Source organism: Ammospiza caudacuta, chromosome 9 (assembly GCF_027887145.1).
Source record: "Ammospiza caudacuta isolate bAmmCau1 chromosome 9, bAmmCau1.pri, whole genome shotgun sequence".
In the NCBI taxonomy this organism is placed as follows: domain Eukaryota; kingdom Metazoa; phylum Chordata; class Aves; order Passeriformes; family Passerellidae; genus Ammospiza; species Ammospiza caudacuta.
The window spans coordinates 7,964,024-7,982,974 of NC_080601.1; the positions used below are offsets into that span (position 1 = coordinate 7,964,024).

Here is an 18,951-nt window from a genome sequence, read left to right on the forward strand (position 1 = left end):
CCCAAACAAACAAACAAACAAACCAAAAAGCCCCATAGGAGTCTCCAAGAGTAATCAGAAATACGCCTATAATTGGAAACCGTGACAAAAAAATTCTCATGAGGCAACAGTTTTGCATCAGGTTAGTTTGGAAGCATGTTTTGGAACAGATAAACTTCTTGTTCAGGAAAGGAAATGAAAATTACTTTCAAATATATGGCAGGCTTTGCAACTGGGTTCCATAAAACATGACTGTGAATGTTGTGAACCCATTTGCGCACATCCTTAGGCAGAAACACCTTTGCCACATTCTGCAGGACTGATTTGGCTCACAGAATTTCAGAATCACTGAGGCTGGAAAATCCCTGCCAGCCCCTGGAGTCCCAGCGGTGCCCAGTGCCCACCTTGTGCCCAGCCCAGAGCACTGAGTGCCACCTCCAGCCCTGCCTGGGACACCTGCAGGGCTGGGCACTGCAAAGCTCCCTGGGCAGCCCCTGACAAGGCCTGAGCACCCTTTCCATGGAGAAATGGATAATTCAATATAATCCAATTATCTAATTGGGACTATACCACCAAAACACTGGTGAAGAATTAACATTTTTATCACTCTAAACTTGAAAAGAGATTATGTTCTCTCTATGGATAAGAAAGAAAAAGAGTTTAATCTGTTTCCTAAAAGAATCCTGTCTCAAGGGTGCACAACCGTTCCCACATGGAAATAATTTCCCAGAGCCTGTGGGAAGCAGCCTCTTGGACAAAGATTTGGTGTTGGTGTGGACACTCTCTGTCCCTCTTTCCAGTCATCACTTTGTACAAAAATGGACAATTTTAACCCCAAATTCCAGCCCTAGATCTGTCACAAACAAGGCTTGGTGGCACTTCTGGTACAAGACTTGCCAGGAACTGAAAGAACAGGAGGTGTGGAAGATGGGGACATTTCAGGAAGTTCTGCTTCAAAAAAAACAGCCCTGGTTGAATTTATCCCAACCCTGACAACAGGAACCAGTGACATCCCAATAAATTTATCTACATTTGGTCATTACCAACACTGGGCTGAATTCCCTGACTGAACAGGTACAGAAGTGGGGGAAAGCCAGGAAACAGTTTAGGATTCACCTGAATCCTAAACAAAGTCCCAAAGCCAAGGAGAAAACAGCAGGACTAAAAAGAGGTGAGAACACATTCCTGTGCTCCTCATGGCTTTCCACCACAACTCAGCCCCAGTGACTTGCACAAAAATATGGTGAGAGTCCTGAAGTTTTGGTAGGTAAAGTGCCACCAGTTGACAGCAGCCCCTAAAAGGAGCTGCAGATGTATTTCCATGCAGAAGGCTCTGCACAGCCTTGCAGAGGCTGCTCCTACCTGACAGGAGGTAGCAGAAGCAGCAGCTGTGATTGCTGAAGGCAACACAGCCCTCAAAGGCCACTGGGGACATAGGCACCACAGAAACTGAGACCAAAAAAACCCCAAACCAGAATAAAAAATCCCCAAACAACAGGAGAGAACTAAAAAAAAGAGGTAAACTACAAAAGGAATAGAAGAGATGCCTAGACAGGGCCATAGTGTCATTGCATCTCAAATGCTGGCCCATTTCTACCTTGTCCATCTCACTGAATCACAGAATCCCAGACTGGTTTGGGCTGGAAGGACATTAAATCCCATCCAGTGCCACCTCTGCCATGGGCAGGGACACCTTCCACTGTCCCAGGCTGCTCCAAGCCCCAAAGTCCAGCCTGGCCTTGGGCACTGCCAGGGATGCAGGGGCAGCCCCAGCTGCTCTGGGCACCCTGTGCCAGGGCCTGCCCACCCTGCCAGGGAACAATTCCTCATTCCCAATATCCCATCCAGCCCTGCCCTCTGGCACTGGGAAGCCATTCCCTGGGTCCTGTCCCTCCAGTTCCTGTTGCAGGATTCCTCTCCAGCTCCCCTGTGTCCCTTCAGGCCCTGGAAGGAGCTGTGAGGTCTCCACACAACCTTCCCTTCTCCAGGCTGAGCATTCCCAGCCTGGCTCCACAGGGAAGATGCTCCAGACCCCTCAGCATCTCCATGGCCTCCTCTTGACCTGCTTTAACAATTCCATGTCCTTCTTATTCTGGAGGCACCAGAACTGTGCACAGAATTTTAGGTGGGCTCTCATCTGAGCAGAAGAGAGGGGGAGTATTCCCTCTCTTCACACAGGAATGAGCCCAGGACACATCTCCTGCTGTTTATCCAGAGTCAGGAAAAATGTGTCCATGCAAAGAGACAGAGCAAGTACTGCTGATATTGTGGTGACTCCTCAGATCTCCAGGATGACTCTTATTTCTATCTCTAATTCATTTAAGTACTGCATGATAAAACAAACATGGAAACCTAGGAATATAAATTACACCCTACTTTATTTCCCAGAAAATCCATCCCACATTTATTAGAGATGCCATCACCTACAAGGTGACAGCCTTTACCTGACGTGGTAAATTCAGATTTGTGTTACCAGCTTTGCATCCACATCACCAGCAAACCCTCAGCAATATGAACCAACAGTGCTCCAGAGTAACAAATCATCTCCCTCCATCTCAAACAGCAGGAAAACACAGTCCTGGGAGATGGGAATGACTAAGATACCTCTGAGGGATCATTAATTCTGAAATATAATGACAAGGGCTTGAATGTCAACAATATTCATTATATCGTTATCACCCTTTGCAAAAAAACCTCTTATTGTACCCTCAACTCTGGCTCATGATGGTGACAGGATTTAGGCAGGTTAATTGAGGATTTGTGCCTGAAATTTTGGAGCTGGAAAACATCAAAACAAGGTTACTACTTGGTTACTATTCCAAATCAGAGACAAGTATGGTGAGTATCTGTAGGAATGTGATTTTTGTTGGTGGAATTACAAAATCATCTTTTGTCTTTTTAAAAGGGAAATAAGCTCACAAGTTTTTTCTTTGATTAGGTGAAAAAGGCATTTCATAGGCTTGGGGAACTTCAAATTTAAGAAACAGGAGCCAAAAAGTCTCACTTGAGCAATTTACTATTTCTGATATCCCTCTTTCCTGAAGGCTGAAACATTTCTTAGGGACCACTCTGCCACAAAACCAGCTTCCTTCAGTTTAAATTTCCCTTCTTCAGGAGCAAAAGTTCCCCACAGTCCCCACCCAAGCCAAGCAAACTCCTGATTTTGGACAGCTCCCCCAGTATTCCACAGCTCAAGGCAGGAATTGTGCTGGAGGATCCAAGTGATGCTGTTGGTGAGAATTATAGTTCTCGTGGCTGATAACATGATTCTTTTATACTAGGGGTTTAATAGGTTTATTATTGAGGGTTTAATGGGTTTATTACTCTGGGTTGGAAGTATTCCCAAGCCCCTCGTTTGTTCCAAACAGCAAATCAAGTGTGGGTGGGAGTGTTAGATTGGATTTTGGACTTGTTTTGCAGGGAGATTACAGTTTGTGCCCACAGGACAAAATTAACATCTCCCAGATGCAGAGGCCACAAATATCTGAAATGTGCCTGACCTCTTTGTCATAAACCAAATATCTGTAAATATTTTAAGGAGGGAACAACATCAGTCATCCATAAAAGTTTGGACTTTCCTTCTTCCCTAAAGTTCAGAAAGGCTTTTCCTCTCTTTTGCTGCTTCTTGCCAGATTTTACACAGTCTTTAATTTTTTAAATTTTCTATGGATGGATGGAGCAGCTCTGCTGGGAGGAAAGGCGCAAGGCCAGGCTGGACATTGGGGCTTGGAGCAGCCTGAGACAGTGGAAGTTGTCCCTGCCCATGACAGGGGTGGCACTGGGTGGGCTTTGAGGTCCCTTCCCACCCAAACTATTCTGCAATTTTTCGATTTTGGCTGTCTTGCTATTTCAAGGCAAATTCTACTTCTGTGACACCCAAGTGCACACACATCCTTTGGAAAAATCCTGCAGGTTTTATGAACTTCTGCATCCTACTGAATTCCCAGGTCATGGCAACTTATCCTTCACTCCACTCACAGCAGAATAAAGGAAATACCCTCTAAATTTTCAAATACTGGCATAATTTTCAAACACTGCCCTATTTTTAGGCATTCCACAAGCCTGGATGAAGAAGAACCCTGGATGATTGCTTCCATGGTCTCTGCCAATTCCAGTGCACCTGGAGGGTTAATTCCAAAACCAATGATATGTGCTTCCAAACAAAACTGCACATTAAGAGCAGTTAAACCCTAAGAGCAAATATAAATGAAAATAAATGAAAATCCAAAAGCTCATGGCTGCAAACCTATCACTGGATGGGCTGGTGAACTTCCTACATGAGTTAATCACATTTTAATGCTTCATAGCTTCAACCAGCCCAGCTTTCTTCAGGCTGGCACACAACAAAACCCTAACCTTGGAGACTTGGTTGTTCTTGAAGGATGATTAAAAATTTGGGGTTTTGATGAGTGTGTTGTTTGGCAATGATATGATCAAGGGATTAAACCAATGCATTTGCACACTAGAAAAAAATAAAACACCAAAAAGCCCTCTCAAAACAAAAACTTTGTAAATCACAAATGGGATATACTGTTTAAACTCTGCACATTTATCTGGGCTCCCAAATATTTCCCTTAAGTTATTTTTTGGAGTTTCTCTTGACTTTGAGTTGAAAGCAACTTTAAAGCCCATCCAGTGCCACCCCTGCCATGTCATGGATACCTTCCACTGTCCCAGGCTGCTCCAAGCCCCATCCAACCTGGTCTTGGGCACTGCCAGGGATGGGAATCAGGCATCAAAATCCTAAAAGGGCATGAACCAGAGACATGAAATCACTGATTCAGAAGATTTAGTTTGGTGTCAAGCCAAAAGAGATAACAGGGCTTAAAGGTATCTCAAAATGTAAAGTGTCAGCAGGCAAAACCAAGAATTCCTTTCATGGAAAATCCTTGGACTCTCAAGAATCAAGTGCCATGAACATGCTGATAACAAATATCAATATTTCCACTGCACTAAAGCACAAATATTATCTGGAGGGCAAAGATGCAGATGAATGAACAAATATAATAAATTTTGTGAGTTGGGAAGACAAGAGTACAGCTTTTGAAATTCCTTTTCCTTAAGAGGCCACATTATGGGTGGCAAGGAACTTTTTTGACTTCTTTGATCTGTGCCCAAGCTGATCTAAGTTCAAGGAACAGTGGAAAAAGATGAGGAACTGTGGCTGCAGCCATTGCTGCCAAATATCCTTCAGGAATTCCCCCGTGCCAGCAGGAAGAGGTAATTCTGCCCAGCACTGGTGGTTTGGAATGGAAATAAACAGCCCAAATTTATAACCCCACCTCTTTCTCCTGATGCCACAACTCTGGACTTGAGATATCAATGTTGTAAGGGGAATTTGCCAGTTAACAAACTTGAAAATCCAGCCAGAAGCACATGAAATTCTTTTGTGACCAACATCTCCATGAGGATTTTGAGAGAGACAGTGCTGAAAGCATTATTAAACTCCTTTCTATCCTCCCTGGGGACAAATTCCTTAATAAACTGAAGGAAATTATATCACCAAGGCTCCCTCCCAATGATCTTGTGATCATCCAACCACTTACAAGAAACGAAGTCTGAACTTTCTCTGCTTGGAGTTCACCTGCCACATTCTGATTCTCTGATTTTGGGGTCTGATTTGCTTTTTTATGGATTCTGACTCAAATCCCAGCTGCTCCTGTTGGTTTTACATCTATGAGATGAATTCAAGCTACATTGTTAGCCACTGGGTCATGCAGTGAGCAGGAGTCTTGGACTTATTCTGGGTATTTGAGATTTACTTCAGAATCTGTGATTTTACTCTTTCCCAAAGGCTTAAGTCCTTTTCTTTCTGGATTGTCCTCTCCTGCCATTAAATCCCCTTTTTTCCTGGATTTTTCCTATCTCTTCCACCTCTAATTTTAATTCCTTTTCCTGCTGGATTGTCCTCTCTGCCCATAAACCTCCTTTTTTTTCCTGGTCTTCTCCTTTTTCCTCCACCTCTAATTTTCCTTCAGGTTGTCTTAAAATCCAGGAAATTTGGGAATTTAATGTCAGGAGCCTGTATCTTTAACACAATGTGTAACCTGCAGTGCAGGTTTTAGGAAATCACACCCTTCACACCAAAAACAAGGCAGTGGGGATTTAGGAAAACTCCGATTCCTTTCTAGACTTTTCCACAAGACACTGTAATGTAATAAAATCATAGAATCACAGATGCTTTGGGATGGAAAGGATCTTAAAGCTCATCTCATCCCAACCATGCCATGTGCATGGGCAATAATTCCTCACCAGCATTTTAAGGAGTTTTTCCTGCTTGTAGAAACACAGGAGGAGCTGCTTGTGGGAGATCTCCAGAGGTCATTTAGTCCAACACAACAAGCTTTACCCAACAGCCGTGAAATTTAAATCGGGCTTTAGATCCAGGGTTTATCACCTTATGAATTTATTAAATAAAAACAGGAGCCTGTAAGAATTCACTGATACCCACGGACAGAAAGCTTTGTTGGGAACTAATTACATTTCATCAGCATTCAGGAGGACTAGTACAGTACAACCAAAGAAATTCCTCCAGACTTTTCCAGGAGGAAGAATAGGTCCATCCTAAAACCCAACTTTCTTAAAGCATTTATTTTGTAACTTACAACCAAACAGGTGACAGAGGTATCACACACCCTGCAAACTGTTCTCATTACTGGAATTAATTTATTCTGTTTCCATTTTAGGGAAGCTAAAGGGCCAGAGATACTTGAGCACATAATTCTTATCCCTATTTTCCATCTCATTTCCTTCCCTATTTCTCTTTGATAGCAACACATTCATGCTGGAGTTTTCACACAGTGCTGATCAATGATACCAAAATATCCAAGCATAAATGAACTATGGGCTTGGGTGAAAGAATCCGGATATAAATATAACCCCAAATGAATAAAAACTTCTGTCAAGGGATGCCTTTCCTCTCCAGGGCCCCATCAGCTCAACAGCTTTTTATTTAACCCCAGCTGCTTTTTTAGAGTCTGCAACAAACTGCTGGGGACTGTCTCCCCCCTGCCCAAGGCTGTGAACATGCTTGCAGATCAATATATTGATCCCTTTCCTAAGTGTCATTCCATCTTTTTTACCTCCCATGCCCCTGGGATTGATGAAAGTGCAGTGTACAATGCAGAACATCCTGATGCCCCATCTCCAGCTGGTTTAGACCACAAGAAAGCGCCTGAATTTCACTGTGGAGTTCCCAGCTGGAGCTTTTTGGATTCCTGGGTGCCCTTTGTGGAACTTGCACACAGCAGCAGCTGCGCTCCTGCCTTGCTGGGGGATGCCGAGGATCAGAGGGGAAGCAGCAGCAGGGAATCCAACCCACCTCTGACTGCCCCAATTTAGAGAACACAGTGTGAAATAAAAGGATTGGAAACACGCTGGCAGCATTATCCTGTCTGGCTTTTGTTCTTTTCATCTTCAAGAGGCTTCTGGAGTGCCCACAGGCAGCACTCCTGTGCCAGGGCCTCCTGCAGCTCCAGCTGGCAGCAGAGCAGCCAGAGAGGGAGAGCACTTCCAAGGGTGGATATTCTCTGCCTGCATGGAATAAATACTCCAAGTGTGGCATTCACATTCTCTGATAAAATCTCTTCACCCAGCATTTTTCTCCTGGGAAGCTGAGAAGCCTCAGAGAAAAAGGAAAACAATTCTTATCTCATTTACTTCTCCTGTGCTGTGCTCACATGTGGAATGTGTTTGCAGATTGTTTACCCACAGGTGATTGTGTCATTGGATTCTGGTGTGAATTGTTTTCACTCTTTGGCCAATCAGGGCCAAACTGTGCCAAGACTCTGGAAAGAATCATGAGTGTTCATTATTATCTTTTTAACCTTTTGTCTGTATCCTTTCTGTATTCTTTAGTATAGTTAATTATAGTATTCTTTATTATAATATAGTATTCTTTATTATAATATAGTATTATAAAGTAATAAATAAGCCTTCTGAGAACATGGAGTCAGATGCATCATTCCTGCCTTTGTCAGGGCATTTCCCAGCAAATACAACACCAAACTGTCCCTCTCCCACATGAAACCTCTCCCTGCCTTCCTGCTACATCTCCTTGGGAAACCAGCCCCAAATATTATCAAAGTACTTGTGGGAATCCATTTGAAAGTCCAACTTTCCCACTGCAAACAAAGCAGAGCATGGGAATCTCTGGGCTGTGGCAGGAATTATTCCTGGGAGTGTTCAGATTGATTTATATCCCAAATTACTTAAAATCCCCGTTCCTGGAAGTGTCCAGGGCCAGCCTGGACAGGGCTCACAGCAAGCTGGGATGGTGGAAGGTTTCTCTGCCCATGGCAGGGCTGGAATGGGATGAGATTGAAGATCCCTCCCAACCCAAACCACTCTAACAATGAGCCCAGTCACCCAATCCTGACACCAAACCTCCTGAGTCAAAAATCCTGAGGGATCAAAGTGCTTGAGCACCCTTTTCCATGTCCTTCCTCACCAGGTTCTCTGCTCATGTGAGCAGCAGGGACAGATCTTGGATTTTAAGGTAAAAATCTCTTGCTATTTTTTTTTCCCCAGGTAAAATGGGAAGGTGGCATTCCAGAGGGAAAGGGACACCACAAAATCTGTCTTTTTATTTAAAATACTCTGTTTGACTGCTCGCTCTGGCAGATTTTAGGCTTCTATTTGAAATGAGTAAAAAGCAGCTTTGTTAATCAGTGGGCTAATTTTTGGTAGGGAAAACACACAGCACTATAAGGATTTCTTCTTTCACCAGGCTATTCCCACCTAAAATAGCCCTTTATATACATTTTATCCACATTAAATACAAAATTTATTCCCATTAACACCTCTCCCATACCCACTGTGGTACTATCTGAAGCACAACACACCAAAAGCTATTTCAGTTTTTAAGGAATATCCTCAAACAACACAGCTACACCCAAACTCTCATCACCATTATTTCAATAACCTCACTGGAGCCAGAAAAAAAAAAAAATCCAAATGCCCCAATTTCTCTTTTCTATACCCCAGAATGGCATTTCCAATGGGTATCCCTACATCAATTTGCAGTTGTGAACATGAAAGAGGAGAAATACACCCAATATTTAGGCTATAAAGAAAAAGCTTTCTCCATCCAGGGATAAATAGGACAGGAAATGACAGAAGCAGTTTCTGTCACTCCAAGTAGGAATAAACTATCCCAAGACCACAATAAATATTTTCATTTCCACACAACTTAGAAATTGCACTCATTTAGAAGCCAGGGAGCTTCTTGTGGCAATTATTTGTTGTATTTTACAGTTCTGTCACAGCTAAAAATAGAGGCAGGCTCGTGTTTGAGAAGATGATTAAGCCTTGAGGGCCCCAGCAAAGCACAAAATGGATTTGAAGTATGTTTGGGACTGATTTGAAATGTTCCACCTGTACGTTTTAGCATGCAAAATGAAAAACAACCACACAGGAAGGCAATGACAAAAAGCAGAGCAATAATTTAACCATTTTTCAAAACTGACTTAATTGCATCAAGGGATCCAAACTTTGTCCAAGACTAGCTCTGATTTCTTATGAAATAAAATAAGGATGTGAAGGAACATGATTATTATGGGTATTTGGGTTCCCATGGTACCCAAAATGTCCTGATTTCTGAAGCTTCTACTTAAGGAGCTCCCATTTTCTTTTGATATGATTGCTGCTGGGAAAAAAAGGCTCATTTTCCACCTAAGTTCCTGAAAAATGCTTCCCAACTCCTCTTTTACCTACAGTTCGTGCTGGATCCAACCTTAGTGCAGTAGATATGAGACATTATATTCAACTTCTAGATTGAAAACCCTTCTAATTAATGTTTCCTTCTTTCCCTTGAGTCAGGAAAAACAAACATTACCAAAAAAGTGATGTTTTCTTCAAGAGACTGAATTCTCATCCAGAAGACCCCCATGTGTTATAAAAATTTACAACTTCAAACCCTCAAATTTACATTAACCCCTATTTTTATACCAGGTCAGCAGTTATTTCACTCAAGAGTTAAACTGATTTACCCCCTAATGGCCCCAAAATTTCCTCTAGGTGTGACAATTTCCTACACCCAGGTGTCACTTGCTCAGCACGTTTGAATTCTATCTCAAAACAAATAATTTAAAAATGTGGCAACACTGTTTTGACCCTGTAAATCTGTTACCAGCAAGTTTTTACAGTGGAATTTCCTAAAAAACAAGCTTTTTAATGTGCTGTTTCTAAGTGACAAAGTGTTTTCAGTATTTAGCACAGAGAAGAAAACAATTTCAATATTTTAAAGCCCCCAAATGTGACTTTGTAGCCACAAATGGAGAGTTTGCATTTCAGCTGAAGATATTTGGATGGGTTTTTATCTGAGGCACAATTATTTCGTGCTCCTTCCTCATCATCTGGACAGCTTGGATAATAAAATACACAATTTTATTGACTTACCCTTACTTGACCAACAAAAGCATTGGCTTCCTCTTCCTGCACAGAGAGGTTTCTGGGGAGAAACATGTCAAAAACTGGTCCGTTGTCATTGACATCTGTCACCACTATATTGACAGTAGCAGTCGAAGTCTAGGCAGAAAAAGAACATTTTGAAGAAATTCTCTTTATTTTACAGCTTCCCAGGTGAGAACCCTGCTGTTACTTATCGAGCAGAATCACAGGTAAACAGATAATCAATTTTTTAAGCACATTTTTGTGAAAAGAGAAGCATTTCAAGAGTTGATTTTGAATTTTTGGAAGACAAAACAAGCTCCAGACTGACTCATACATTAGAGATGCATGAAAAATATCCCTTATCTTTTCGTTTTTATACACTTTATTTTTTATACACAGTTCTTTAAGGATTTAAGGAGTATTTGTTATGAGTAGAGAGAAAAATCTGGAAATACCAAAATTTGCCAGAATGTGAAAAGAAAATTAGTGAAAAGAAAATTAGTGATTTATCAATCAAAATTACACCACAGTGATGCTGATTAAGCTGACTAAGTGGCACAATCATCTTGTATCATCCTCCTGCATCATCCTCCCCCCACCCCATCCTGATGTTCTATTTAACAACCCAATTTTAACATCCCAGGAGGTGGGAACAGCAGAATTAACTGTATTTAATATAAAATTGTTGTCATTATATTGTAAGAGTTCTATTGTCATAATATTGCAAGGGTTCCATATTGCCAAAGTTTTGTACCACCCTTATGTTTCTCGTGGGCATCTCCTCTAAGCACTAACTCTGCTGTCCTCACAGCAGCCAACTGACTCCAGTCCCCCTTTTAACCAACCAATCCACTCTTTTATAACACTCTTCTTATTGGCTACAGCTGTGGCCTGCTAAAGTCAGGCGTGCTCCTAATCCTTAATGATTAACCCAGCTGCAAGTCTTTAGGGGGTAAGATTACTTTCTATACTACCTTTATTTACCTATATTCTATTCGCCTACATAAAACATCAACAAAATATGTCTGTGTTACCTATGGAAATTTTCTCTCCCAATCCAAAAGGTGGAGAGGTGCTGGACTTGAGTCACATCCCTTTACTCTGCTCCCATAGACTGAGAGCTACAGATTAAAACCCCACACTGTTGTATTTAATAAATTATTGTGTTTAATATATTGATTTTTAAATCAATGAATCCAACTCAGTGTCTTAAAAGCTTAAATTTTGTATGTTCTGCTGCTTTGCATCAAATTCCTCTGAGGGAAGTTTGGGCCCTCTTGGGGGGCCTGGAGCATGTCCAGGGCAGGGAATGGAGCTGGGGAAGGGGCTGGAGCCCCAGGAGGGGCTGAGGGAGCTGGCAAGGGGCTGAGCCTGGAGCAAAGGAGGCTCAGGGGGCCCTTGTGGCTCTGCACAACTCCCTGCCAGGAGGGGACAGCCAGGGGGGGTCGGGCTGTGCTGCCAGGGAACAGGGACAGGACAAGGGGAAAGGGCCTCAGGCTGGGCCAGGGGAGGCTCAGCTGGGACAGCAGCAGCAATTTCTGCATGCAAAGGGTGCTCAGGCCTTGGGATAGGTTTAAAAAGGGAGGTTCAGAGCCCCCATGGCTGGCAGTGTTTAAAAAGTGAGAGGATGTGGCACTTAGCAGTTGTGGTTTAGTTACAAGGTGGCGCCTGGTCACAGGGTGGACTTGATGACCTTGTAGGTTGTTTCCAACCATACAAATTCCATGATTCCATGAAATGTTTATAACAGGACACTCCAGGAATTACACTGTGCAGATGTGACCCCAGAAGAAATCCCTTTGCTTTAGGAAGAACAAACCTGTTTGAAAGTGGCACCTCACAGGCTTCGTAGGGAAACCTGCAACCATCTTCTCTTAACAAAAACCCAAAACCAGCAAAAGAGAGAAACAAATTAAAAAACAAAACCAAACAAAACCCCAATCAAAAAGTCTGAATGGAGACCTGCATCTTCTGGTGCTCTGTTGGTGGTGGAATCAGCCCTTCCCAGATCCAGGTGATGTGCTTTCAGCGTCCCAAAAGCTCCCAACATCTGTATAAAATAACTCCTCACCACTTAAAAAATTCAAAAATTCAGAGGATTTTGAACCAAGACAGCACAAGGTGCTACCAGGCTGGGACCTTCTGTTTACTGAGCCCCAGTTATTTGCTAATTGTTCTTGAAACTGCCATTCCCACATCCCATTTCTAAAAGGAAAATGAACTTTCTGCCTTTTTGTCCAGGCAAAAGCCACTCCAGAATGTTTGCTCTGCTGTGATGCACACTGAATGTAAATCAGCTTTTCCAAAGGTAACTCAGCTCCATGAAATTCAGGGAAATAAACACCCTCACATTTAATAAACTGAGGCAACATGGTGTTAAATAACAATGGCTTAAGGCAGAAATTCCCATTAGGAAAAGATTTCTTTTTATTCCAGACAATTTTCATGGGCTGTGGTTGATCATCTGCAGCATTTTGTCTCCTTGAGAGGGTTTTATAAGGAAAAACGGAGGAAGGAAAAGAAATGTTTGGGATTTTTTTCCCAACTCTTGCCTAAGGATTTACAGTATTTTTCACATTCCTGGTCGTTCTTTACTCATCTTAAGCACCCTCCCTGTCAGCCAACACATGCAGGTCAGTGCTCCATTTGTCATATTTAAATTTTGACTTCTGAATTTAAAAGACAAGATTTTTGCAAAGAAATATTTTTCAAGGAAAAAAAAAAAACACACCTTATTGAGATGCCAAATACTAGAATTAGTTTAGGAAATTTTGTCAAATGCTCCTCTCCCTAAACTTGCAAGTGTTTGTCAAAATAAGATTGTGTAAGAAGACCAACATTTCAAGTAAACCCTGTTTTTACATGAGTCATAGCTTAGAAAATTATCAGATGTGAATGAATTCAGAAATCACTGTAATAAGACCAATATTTCAAATAATCTTCCTTTTTTGTTATAATCACAATTTAGCAAATAACCAACAGTGGATGAAATCACAAGGGGCATTCAAAGCAGACTCTGGGTTAGCAGCAACCCCCTGGGCTCTCTTCCTTAAAATCAGTAACAGACTCGGAGAAAAATACTTCAAAATCTCCCTATTTCACCCAAATACAGGAAACATTTGTTATCTCACTGATGTCTCAGCAATGCCCACCTTTACCATGAAGTGAGACTCACCTGTGTATCTTAGAGGGCAGCACTTCTCTCATTAACAGCAGAAAGTGCCTGGATCAAAGATAATTGACCAAAACCAATGTTTTTACATCCCCATTAGATGGCTCCAAAGATTTGTTGAAGCTCCAACCTCATATTGATGTGCTGTTCTGAAAAAAGCCCTTATTTGACAACCAGAATGAATTTCAGGGGCTTCTCCAGAACTGCAGCACAGAGCAGGGTTGGGAACAACTTCATCAGCCCTGCTGGGAAACATGGAAAAGTCACCAGACACTAAAATCCCAGACTAAATAATCCCTGCCTGTGTTCAGGGATAAACCAGAGCCTCTTTTCAGCCTGGCACTGGATCAGAACATATGGAAAAATGTGGAGACCCTGGCACAGGGCGCCCAGAGCAGCTGTGGCTGCCCCTGGATCCCTGGCAGTGCCCAAGGCCAGGCTGGACATTGGGAGCAACCTGGGACAGTGGAAGGTGTCCCTGCTCATGGCAGGGGTGGCATTGGATGGGCTTTGAGGTCACATAAAAATCATGGAATCACAATTTATGTTGGAAGGGATCCTTAAATCCCATCCAGTGTCACCCCTGTCATGGGCAGGGACACCTTCCACTGTCCCAGGCTGCTCCAGCCTGGCCTTGGGCACTGCCAGGGATCCAGGGGCAGCCACAGCTGCTCTGGGCACCCTGTGCCAGGGCCTGTCCACCCTGCCAGGAAACAATTCCTAATTCCCAATATCCCGTCCAGCCCTGCCCTCTGGCACTGGGAAACCATTCCCTCTGTCCAGGTCCTTGTAAAGAGTCTCTCTCCATCTTTCCTGGAAAATGAATCCACAATTTCCTAAACAATTATAAAAAGTCTCAGAGGTTTTTAGAGGATGCTAAAAGAGGCACAGAAACAACATAAAAAGGTCTTCACAAATATTTAAATACCCCTAAAATTCTTTAAAGAATTGGTTCCCTAAAATAATGAGATACACCTAATTCACAACCAGTTTTCCAAGGCTAGTCTTCATGCAAATCCAGCACAGGAAAGTTTGAAAACTTCTTAGCCTGGTAAAAAATGAGGCTTTTCTACAACAGAATCATCAAGCACAGTTTGGGAAGGAACCTAAAGCTACTCCTGGAAATTTAACCAGGGAAAAAGCCATCTCAGCCTCATATCAGGCATTTCCTGTTCATTACTGGAGAAACCCTGCTAACTTCTCTTTTATAATGAACATAAATAAAAGATCCAGAGCAGCAGTTTATATCTTTCTTAGGGGCTCTCAAATATTTCTTACATAGATAATTCTTCCCTAAGCAATAATTGTAAAATTTACATCATCTGCACAAGTCCTAAGGATGCCAGGCCCTGATGAATGTTATGGATGACAAATCTGAAGGAAATTCCACTTTGTTTTTATTTTATTTGTATTCTGTCATTTAAATTGAAGTTGGGAATTGATGAGAGCATTCTATGCCTTGGAGAGGAAACATTCTTGGCTCTGATGTTGAGCAAGTTTATTAATTTGGACAAACTCTTAGACAAACCTGTCAAGTTCAGAGATAAGCAGTTTGCAAATAATACAAATGGAGGCAAAGCCTTTATTTGATCAAAAAAGAAATGGTAAATAATTCTGCTGATCTCCATATCAGGATTTATTGATATTCATCTCAAGAAAACCATATCTGAGTGGGGACAGAATTAACAATTCTATGATTCCATTTTCAGACCTTCTTTCCTTCCATGAGAAGTTTAAAAGAAGTATCTCCCAACCCTCACCAATCTATAAAGAGGAAATTGCCAGCTGGACTGCAAAGAAATTTTGGAGAGAAGACCCTGAGGGGAAGGGAAGTGTAATTCTGTAGCTTGTCAATAATTACACTAATGAGAAAAAATCCCAATAAGCTGGAGACCAGACAAAGAGAAAAACTGTCAAAACTCCAAAATAAAGCCCAAAGGGAAAGCTCCTAAAATGAAAACGTCATACATCACAAAAGAGAACAGAAAATACGAGTATATGAACAGAAAATATGTCCATGATTTTCTCTTCATTTTCATGTGGAAAGGAAGAGAAAATCATGGACATTTAAGGAACATTCTTGACAAATATATAGCATTATCTTTCTTCTGACAAAACCACATGTATTTATTTCAAATTTCTCCCTCTGAAAGGTGAAGATAGGAATTCTTGCTTTGGAATTGCATCCAAATACACCCCAATTTGTGAACACAAATTGAGCTTGGGATGTGGTTTCTCCTTCACCTGCCACTTTGCCCATCCACAACTAAAAGCTCATTACTTGGGAAATAAAAGCATTTTCCTGCCTGCTCAGTTAATGCATCCTTAATTGTTTGTTGTGTCGGATTGTTAACGGTGACAGGTCGCATTTTCCAGGGAAAACCCACGAGCCTGTTAATGCTCCAGGTCATAACTCAGAAAAACAATTATTTGGGAAGCACAGCTGAGCATTTTAAACCATCAGGAGTATTCCAGGGAAAAGTAATGGAAAGGTGGCAGCCAGGCCACCCCATTCCATGGAAAGCCAAGGTGCTGGGTGAGGGCATAAGTGGCTCTGGATTAATTCTGATGGAATTAGCAGTGCCCCAAAGTCAAGTGGTGTCACCATGACTGTCACCACACCACATAAATCAGTTAAATCAGGCTTGAGGCTTAGAAAAGAGAAACCTCAATTACTCCATGGCACAGCACTCTTGTCAAAGCTCTCTAAGGTCTTTTGGTAATGACACAGAAAAACGATCAAGAAAAAATATCCAAAAACCTTAAATAGCAATGACATAGAAAAATGGGCAAGAAAATCAAAAAACCTTAAAAAAAACCCAAAAATTCAGGTGTATGGGACCATAGACTTTGCAAATGCAAAAATGAGCTCAAAAGACTTCATTGATGATGATGACGGGGGTTTCTCTAAAGAATATCAGGGATCAAAAGGAAAGACAATACCACATTGTATCCTATCCTAAATTCCAGGATTTTAGGGCAGGCACAGAGCATTGGCCTGCCCTGGTGGCAGCTGTGGAGGAAGGAGGTCCATGATGAAGAATCCAGGAACTGGAAAAGAAACAGAGATATGTCTTCTCCAGTATGAGAGGAAATGACCTGGAGTTGTGCCAGGGGACGTTTAGCTTGGATATTAAAGAAAATATCTTCACCAAAAGCATTGGGAAATACTGGAACAGCTTCTCGTGAAGTGGTGGAGTCCTCACCCCTGGAAGTGTTCAAGACACGTGTGGATGTGGCACTTGAGGACATGGTAGTGGTGGAGCTGGTTGATGGTTGGCTTTGATGATCTCAGAGGTGTTTTCCAACTTTAAGGATTCTGGGACATTCAGAACTATGGGAAAGGCGTATCCAGAGGAAATGCTGCTCCCCACAAGTGTGAGGCAGGGGCTGCTGGACCCACAAGCTCATGTGGGAGGTGTCCTGCTGTTCTCCAAACTCCTGGAGACACCAAAATGGGAAGAAAAATCCATTCTAATGCATCTCCCTGGGCCAAGGAAGATCCTGTCAGGGCTGGGGATACCTGAGCCTTGCTTAGCTCCATGGAGAAAAACATCCCTGGTTTTATGAGAACAAGAGAGTCATCATGTTGAGACAGAAAACTTCCAAAGCAGTCTGGGATAGATTTCTTCCTGAAAGCATCAACAATTTTCAAGCATGGCAACCTTTCCCAGCTGAGGTATTCCAGGATTTTACACGCTAATATTTAAAAACTTTTAATTTTGCCCCTTTGCTTTCATGTCATAATGGCTAAAAATCTTTGTTCACACAAGAGTTTGGCTGGGAAATATTGTGGATATTGAAATTCTGGAGTGCTGGCCTCAATTTCTGAACCAATATCACTGGGTGAAACTGCAAATGCTGAACTTACTCAGGTGAGTATGAAAGACCAATACAAATGTTCCCTTTTCTCCACTGTCTGAGGGCTTTTTGGGCATCTTTATGTTTGAAAGGTATGGATTAAATAACCACATTTAAATTGTCAGTCCTGAGGAACATCAGCTCCTGACACCCCCTGTGCAACTGGAACTTATCTGGGTATCCTATGACTGTTGTTTACAAAACCAAGCTGCAAAAATGTACAAATGCCAATTATTCATGGTGCAATTGAGGAGGAATGTTCTCCTGGGCTGGGTTTGTGTGGCAAGGTTCTGATAGTGGGGGCTTATAAGACTCCTGAGTCTTTGCTTATATTTTTCTTCCCTGTCCAGCTGAGGAGGGCAGGGGTAGAACAAGGTCAAGCCATCACATCTCACTGAAAAAAACCCACAACAATTACAACAAACCCCCCCACACACACACACCAGTAAAGTATTTTTCCTCTGAATGCCTTTTAAATTAAAAAAACTCCAAGCAAATACAGGAAATAAAACCCAAAAGCTGACTTTGAGTAGGTTTGACTCTAATAGCTGGTTTCATGTTGGATGGAAAGGGATCAGGTTGGATATGTTACCAGCTAAAATATGTTAATGGGATTTAAATGACATTTTACCTGCCTGGGGAATTAATTTTGGGATTTTAGGCAAACTGCAACAAGGCATCTGGTGACATCACCAGTTTTCTGTAGGCACTAATGGAACTGCTCACAAAAAGCAGAGCTGGATGACAAGCAGCAGGTGAATGAGCTTGGGGAGCAGTGGTTTTGTAATTTTAGAAATATTTTCTTTTCCTAGAAAGACACTGTTGCTAAAACAGTGCTAAAAACTAGTTGAAAAGCAAAATTGCTCTATGAAATGGCACCACTTGGACCAAGGATTTGTGTCCTCAGAAGGTTTTGGCATGGTACCAACCAGGAACTTGGAGTGAGTCCTGACCCTCCTCCAGGAGAAGCCTGTCAAACAGCAGGAGCACATCCAGAAGGGCTGCAAATCGAGGGAATTGTAAAGACACAAGGAAGCCTGGCAAATCAGTCACACCCACTGTTTCCTGGCATGGAAAAGGCCTGGAGATTAAATGGCCTGGTTGAGCTGCCTTGTTTCATCCATTTGTTTGTAAAATGAAAGCCAAGGAGCTTGTCCAGCCTTTTTTGCAATCCTGGCAAGCCCAGCTCTTAACTCTTTTCAGCTACTGGCACCAGGAGCTTTGGTCAACGGAGTCCTATTGCTGGACAATCTTAAGAAGAAATGTGCCCCACCACTGATAGAAAATATGAACTGCAGAAAGCGGCTACAGGCAGGGAAGGACAGTGACAAAAACCCCAAACCAAGCAGAGGGAACATGCTCAAGCTACAGAGTGTGCCCATGTTTCACCCTGAGAACAATGCACACACACCTGAAGCTGCAAAATTCCAGGGCAAAACATCTGGCATGAAATCACAGAGTCATGGAATCAACAAGGCTGGAAAATATCTCCAAGATTATCAAATCTGCTCTGTGACTGATCCTCACAGCACTGAGTGCCACCTCCA

General features: G+C 42.3%; 1 protein-coding gene across 1 annotated transcript in view; it reads right to left on the reverse strand.

The window, feature by feature from the left end:
• Nucleotides 1–18,951, reverse strand: part of PCDH15 (protocadherin related 15) — a 309,038-nt gene that overhangs the window by 97,407 nt on the left and 192,680 nt on the right. The window contains exon 19 of the mRNA XM_058810078.1: nt 10,378–10,506. Coding sequence (XP_058666061.1) covers nt 10,378–10,506 — 129 coding nt within the window. The remainder of the gene's footprint in view (nt 1–10,377; nt 10,507–18,951) is intronic.